The 6,735-nt window shown below is 37.5% G+C and overlaps 1 protein-coding gene across 2 annotated transcripts in view; it reads right to left on the reverse strand.

Moving 5' to 3' along the window:
* Positions 1-6,735, reverse strand: part of LOC144055470 (sodium/potassium/calcium exchanger 3-like) — a 66,900-nt gene that overhangs the window by 19,167 nt on the left and 40,998 nt on the right. For both annotated transcript variants that reach the window (XM_077571465.1, XM_077571464.1), the window contains exon 6: positions 1,969-2,072. In XM_077571465.1, the coding sequence (XP_077427591.1) occupies positions 1,969-2,072 (104 nt within the window). The remainder of the gene's footprint in view (positions 1-1,968; positions 2,073-6,735) is intronic.

Consider the following 6,735-nt stretch of genomic DNA (forward strand, 5'->3'; position numbering starts at 1 on the left):
GTTTCGGCACCAGTTAAATGTTGGGTCTGATATTACAGATCCCCTTAGTTACCGACCGTGCACAAAGGAAAAAGGAGGCAGAAGCTGCTGCTTTGTCTCAATGCAACCGCGGCTGGGGAGAGAAGGGGAGACGCGAGACCTTAACTCACGCTCGGCTCCGTCCGACTCCCTCTCCTCCCCCGGCCACCTCGTCGCTTTTATTACAGTTAAGTTTCAGTTTCGTTTCATATAAACATGGTTAAGTTTCTGTTTTCATATGTCATGGAAAAACACAAAACAGTTTGAGAAAGTTGAGCCGCGCCTTAGGCGCCGCCTCTAAACGACAGTTGATAATATAAAAACATAAAAATATATACAGGATATTCTTTAAAATACACATAATGTTAAGACTACTGTTTTAAGCAACTTCACAATTAACCCCTGTAGAACCCCACCGCCGCAATCATATAGCCATTTGATTTGAGACACAGTTGCCATTTACAAGAAAATATGTCCTGTCCTTGAGACAGAAGAATTTTCTATGACGTTCGTTATTAAAGGCCGTGGGTGAGTTGGAGCCTATCCCAGCTGATTATGGGCAAGAGGCAGGGTGGCTTCTGGACTGGTTGCCAGTCAACTACAGAGTACATACAGTCAAACAACTATTCACAGTCACAGTCACACTTATGGGCAATTTAGAGTCTTCAATTGCCTTTACATGTGGGTTTTAAGAATGCAGGAAAAAACACAAGAAGACAGGAAGAATATGCAAACTTCTAGACTAGAGGGTGACAAGGGAGTGGATTTTCACTCCCATCCTATCCCACTTCCACAGCCAAAATCCTGTCCCGCTCCCATTCAGAATTACTCCTACTCCAGTACCTCTCCCATTATGGAGGTCAAATGCATCAATTAATTTGGAAAAAACCCAAAACAACAACATTTTAAGGTGCATTTTACTCATTTATTGACTTGTTAGTTTATTGCCCCCTCTTTCCTCCAAATGGCTGCGCAAGTATGTACTGTATCTGTCCAAGGTTTTTCCCTGAACGGATATTGAATTAATCTCGCTCCCGTCCCGTAAAGTTTTTATCCTGTCCCGTCCCAATCCCGCGATTAAATGTAAAGTTCACTCCCATCCCGCTTGGAATCGCGCGGGAATCCCGAAAAAATGTCAGCCTCTAGTGAACCAAAGTCGGCGCACTCACAGCCGGGAGCCGATTGACTATGAATTATTATTGTTATGATGATAAACAATATTATTATTATTGTAACTATAATGTTTTACTATTAGAGTCAAAGAGCACTGGGCGATAACGTTCATTGGATAGACCAAATGCTGAATTTCCTGCACCACATCACTCCAAGCCCTGTTATATCGCCTCATTATCTCACAATGATTACATAATGTACAATCTGGGATTGCATCCCTGTCAAGTGTGTGTATTTTTTAGAGCAAAGAGCTTATCCTTGCACTCTGCTCATTTTAATGCAAGGACCCGCACCCTTCCCCTTGCATGTCAGACAGCGTCTGTAAGAGAATGCTCGCTATATTATCTGTATATCTTGAAGCAAGTTTGCAATCTTTTGTCTGAGTTTGTCTCTTGTACAAATCATATGACAGTGGAAATCCAGGGCGACAGGGAAGAGCGAAAATTCAAGTTCTATACAATAATTGAAACCCAATATGAATGCATTGGAAAAAAATAACCTAAAAACTCGCATTAATATAAATTTCAAAAATGGTTTCCAAAAGAAATTAGCGAGTAGGTGAATCCACGGGTGCTGAGCGGCCTTGATATAAATTATTACAACTATTTTAAATTTAAACACTTACAAAGATGGACACCAGGAGACAACTGTAAAAATCAACAGTGACATGATATTGGTAGTTCATCCAGTCATTCACTTTGCTCAATATTCAAAGTCATCCACCCGGTCAGCAATATTTTTTTGGGACCATTGAATAATAACACAATGACATCATACCTGTCCTGCAAAGAATCCACAAACGCCGATGATGCAGAGAATGTTAAAGACTGCTGAGCCTACAATGGTGCCCACACCCACGTCACCTTTGGTAACAAACACTCCTGGTGAGAAAGTAAGCAAAGTTACACACAAAAACACACAAGTACGCACACACAAACATATGCGCACCTACACAATACATACATACACAAATAGATACATACACATCCGGTAGATATGTACAGCATATGTATATAATATGTATTGAAAAATAATTTGCCTTCTTCTCAGCTCTTGCTTTTTTACAGTTTCCCCACTTTAATGTTAAATTCATCAAACCAATTTAAATATCAGACAAAGATAGGGCTGTCAAAATGAAAGCGTTAACTCTGGAGATTAATGAAAATTCTTCAAAGCGTAAACAAAACAAAAAACTCAGTTAACTCACTTGTATTTAATTCCTGTTACAGCCTATAACCTATAGCCAAACTTAGCCACTGGCGCGAAGACTGACAAACATGGACTATAAGTAATTGTACTTGCAGTTATACTTCACACTTGTTGGAAAAGTTTCAAGTAATTTGTGCACTTTGCAAAGCCAAATTCAAATAGCATATTAGTTGTACGTCTTTAGCGTATCATAGCAGAGCAAAATACACTCAAGTTCCCTCCACTGGGCCTTGCAAATCAACTCTTCTGAAGTGTGCTGCTAGAGAGCACAACTAAACCTGGAAGCTATGGAGGACCAGAAATGCCAAAATTAAAAATAAATAAATAAAAGTGCAAATAAAAATGGATATAAAAATATAATTAAAAAATTAAATACAAAAGAATCAATGGAAATAAAAGCAAAACATTTATAAATAGAAGTAAAATTAAATAGAAAACGAGACTCAAAAAAATACAAATAAATGTGGAAATACACAAAAAAATTGATTTAGATATCAATCAATAAATATGCATGAAATGTGTCATGTAATGTTATTCAAATGAGGGGGTGGTCCTAAGCATGTCTTCCGCTTGGTGATATTATACGTAAATATAAAAATTAGCTTTCACTGTTATGCTAATGATACCCAATTAAACAATGGATGTAGTCTCATTTTCTGCTCCTTAACCTTGATAAAACAGTTGTTGATTGCTGGTCCCGCTCGTCATTGGCACCCGTTTACAAAAACTACTCTAAACCTCGACAGCTGTACTAAGTGACTCAGTAAAAATCTCGCTGTTATATTTGACTCAACTCTCTTTTCAAATGAACATAAACTAGAACTGCTTTTTTCCACCTTTGCTATATTGCTAAAATTCATTCTATTTCATCTGCCATGCAGATTTCTGCACCAACCAACCGTGCCTGGTTTAGATGAGGGCCCTCTTCCCTGACAGTGTCTTCTTGCAGTGCTTCAACTTATTAAATGGACTTTCGCACCATTCTAGTCAACAATGTTTAGCACCACATACTGTGTAAATTGTTGCCCATTCGGCATTCATTGTAGCCTGGTCATCTTGGAAAGGGGGATTATCACATTTGTGGCCCCTTCTCAAGGTTTCCTGAGATTTTCCTTGCCCTTTTGTGGTTTGATCAGGGGATGTTGTTAATATTTGGCAACTGTGGGGGCGTGCGAAGCCTTTTGAGACTCTTTTGGGATTGAGGGCTATAGAAATAAACTTTACTTTAATGACTTTAAAAAACGAAGATAACATAAATTATTCATTTATTGTTTAACTTTGTTCTTTATGTTGTTCATTGCACATAACTTTGCTTCTCACTTTTTGGGGGGTAATATTAATTTATGTGTATTATCGTATTTTCATGACTAGAAGGCGCACTTAAAAGTCTTAAATTTTCTAAAAAAATTGACTGTGCGCCTAATAGTTCCAAAATCTGTAAATGTTGTGCCACTCTAGTACGCGCTCCGCTTGAATGTCTGTGTGGGGACTGGCAGGCATGAGAACCCGAAAGACTCAACTGACGTGAGTCTTTCTCATGCCTGCCAGTCCTCAACCAGGGCCGGTTTTCCTGTATATACAGTAAGATACAATAGGACGTCATGGTGCTCACTGCTAAAGCGAGTTATGCCACAATTTGTGAATGAATTGTGCATGCTTGGGCTAAACGTGTCTGCTTGCATTAATGTTGGAATTTTCACAAAAGCCGGCAGATGAAGATGAGGACTTTAAGGGATTTGTGGATGAGGACTGATCAAAAGTAACGTGAGTACATCGTTAAATAGTTTAAAAAAGTACAAACGAACTCAGTTTTGCTCCGCTGCCTTTTTAAAAACATATGCTAGCATGCATGCTAGCGTATGTTTTAGCGTGAAAGCATGCTATGCTATGTTTTGAGCTAGCGTATTTTTAACCGTGCCTGCGCCCAATAGTGCCTTATGTGTGTGCTAAATACAAAAATAGCACCCGTAATTGAGACTGCGCCTTTCAATATGGTGCGCCTTATGTTGTGAAAATACGGTATTTATACTTCAGTAATTGTAAAATGTTATATCTTTATTTTTTCAACAATATCTTTATTTTTCAAAATAGAAATACTAAGCAAATCAACCAAGTGACACATGTAGCATGTTTTCATACAGAATATGTTTATGCGGAGTATCAATATAAAATTAAGTAAAAAAACAAACAAAAAACAACTGCATGTCCAATTCAATCTTTTCCATACATATAACATGTCACTTTAACAGTGCAAACATTAAGAAAAGCGAAAAAAAGGAAAAGAAAAATAAAGGCGGTAGTTGGAAAAACAATCATAAAAAAATATATAATCGTGAGTCCTTTTACATCTTATAATCATGAGTCTTTTTACATCCTGTAGTATAACCCAGTGATTAAAAAAAATGAAACAACGGGTTTAAACATAAGTTGTGATACCCCTATTCCACAATAGTTTCAGTTAACAAATTAGATACATTGTTGTTGTTAATATATTGTATAAACCGTCCCCTTACTGCTTGAAATATTTCCTGTTTGTTTTTCAGAATGTAAGAAATTTTCTCTAGTGGTAAGCAATAAGACAATTCCCTTAACCACATGCCAATACCTGGTTTGCCCATACTTTTCCATGTTAAAGCTATTGTCTGTCCTCTTAGCCTGCAGCAGACTTATGTTCACAAATAGTTTTTCATGGCGTTTCAATTTATATGCATCAGGATATAAGCCAAAAATGAAAAGCTTTGGTTCAAGCTCTAATTTAATCAAGAGGATCACCTTGGACCTTCATTCTAATGTATTCCCAAAATTCCCTCACTTTTGGACACAACCAAAGGCAATGAAAAATGGTGCCTTTATGCTCTCCGCACCTATTGCAAATGTCAGGAATATTCTAGTTTATTCTATAATTATAGTTACATATACCCTCATCAGCCAGTTGTATTGCAGAAGTCTCAAGCGAGTATTGCCAGTAACTGTCTCGTCTGCCCTGCATGCACTATGCCCCTGTTGCAGAGTTAGTTCCTCCTGCAAATCCGAGTTCCAAGCCTTGAACTTTGAAACAGAAGACTCAGTTGAGAAAGCTTTTAATAAAACATAAAAATCCGAGATAAAGCTTTTTCTAAAAGGATTCTTTGTCATCATTTCCTCAAGCGTGGTAGGAGGTGGACACGTTATGTACTGATTCAGATTTGCTCTAATGAAACTCCTTAACTGAAGATATTTGACAAAATGTTGAGGGATATTGTATTTACTAATCAGCTCTTCAAATGTCAGAATGTTCCCATCGCAACCATATATGTCTTTCATTTGTATTACTCCTTTATCTGCCCATAATGTAAAACCTGCATCTGCCTTCCCAGGGGCAAAAAAAACATTACCCCATATTAGGCTGAAACAAGAAAAAGGAGCTTCTTCTAAATATTTTTGGACTTCCTGCCATACACCAATCATATTTTGTACACTAGGATTGGTTATATGACCTTTTCAGTTTAGGCTTTTCTGCATATAAGTAGGCAGGAAGTGACAGCTTTAAGGCGTTTGTCTCGATATCTTTCCAAGGCAGGGATTCATCCGCAGTAAAATAAAACATGAACGTTCTCAGCTGAACCGACCAGTCGTACCATAGAATGTTAGGGCACTGTAACCCACCTCTGTCATAGAGCAAGTATAACAGAGATAGACGCAACCTGGGTTTCTTGTTATTCCATAAGAAGTTAGTAAATAACTTTTTAATTTGGGGGAAAAAGTTTCTTGGTGGTGGCAAAGGGATTTTTTTAAATAAATATAACAGTTCGGGAAGTATGTTCATTTTAAGTATGTTCATTCTACCTATAAGAGAGACTGGAAGAGTAGACCATCTTTCAAGGGTGTTAGAGACAGGTGTAATTGCTGGATCATAATTAATATTCACAATATTTTCAAGTTTAGAATTAACTTGAATACCCAAGTACAAAAAGGATTCCACTATTCTGAAATGGCAAGCAGAAGTGGGTGGATTAGTCAGTCCTCTGCTCCAAATTAAGGAACATTAAAGATGATTTAGATGTATTAATTTTATAGTCCAAAGTTTTGCCATATGACATAATCAAGTCCTGAAGGGAAGGAATAGATTCGTCCAATTTTCTAAGAAATAGAATAATATCATTGGTGTAAAGAGCAATCCAATGATCTTTATCTCCTATCTTAATGCCTGTAATCATGTTATGGTCTCTCACAGTGATTGCAAGTGGTTCAATTGCAAGAATGAATAGTAGAGGGGATAGGGGGGAACCCTGCCTACAGCCTCTATTGATCTCTATCGGGAGTGAAATATTATTGTTGTTGATGATTTCTGCATTT

The sequence above is a fragment of the Vanacampus margaritifer genome, chromosome 7, assembly GCF_051991255.1.
Source record: "Vanacampus margaritifer isolate UIUO_Vmar chromosome 7, RoL_Vmar_1.0, whole genome shotgun sequence".
NCBI lineage: Eukaryota > Metazoa > Chordata > Actinopteri > Syngnathiformes > Syngnathidae > Vanacampus > Vanacampus margaritifer.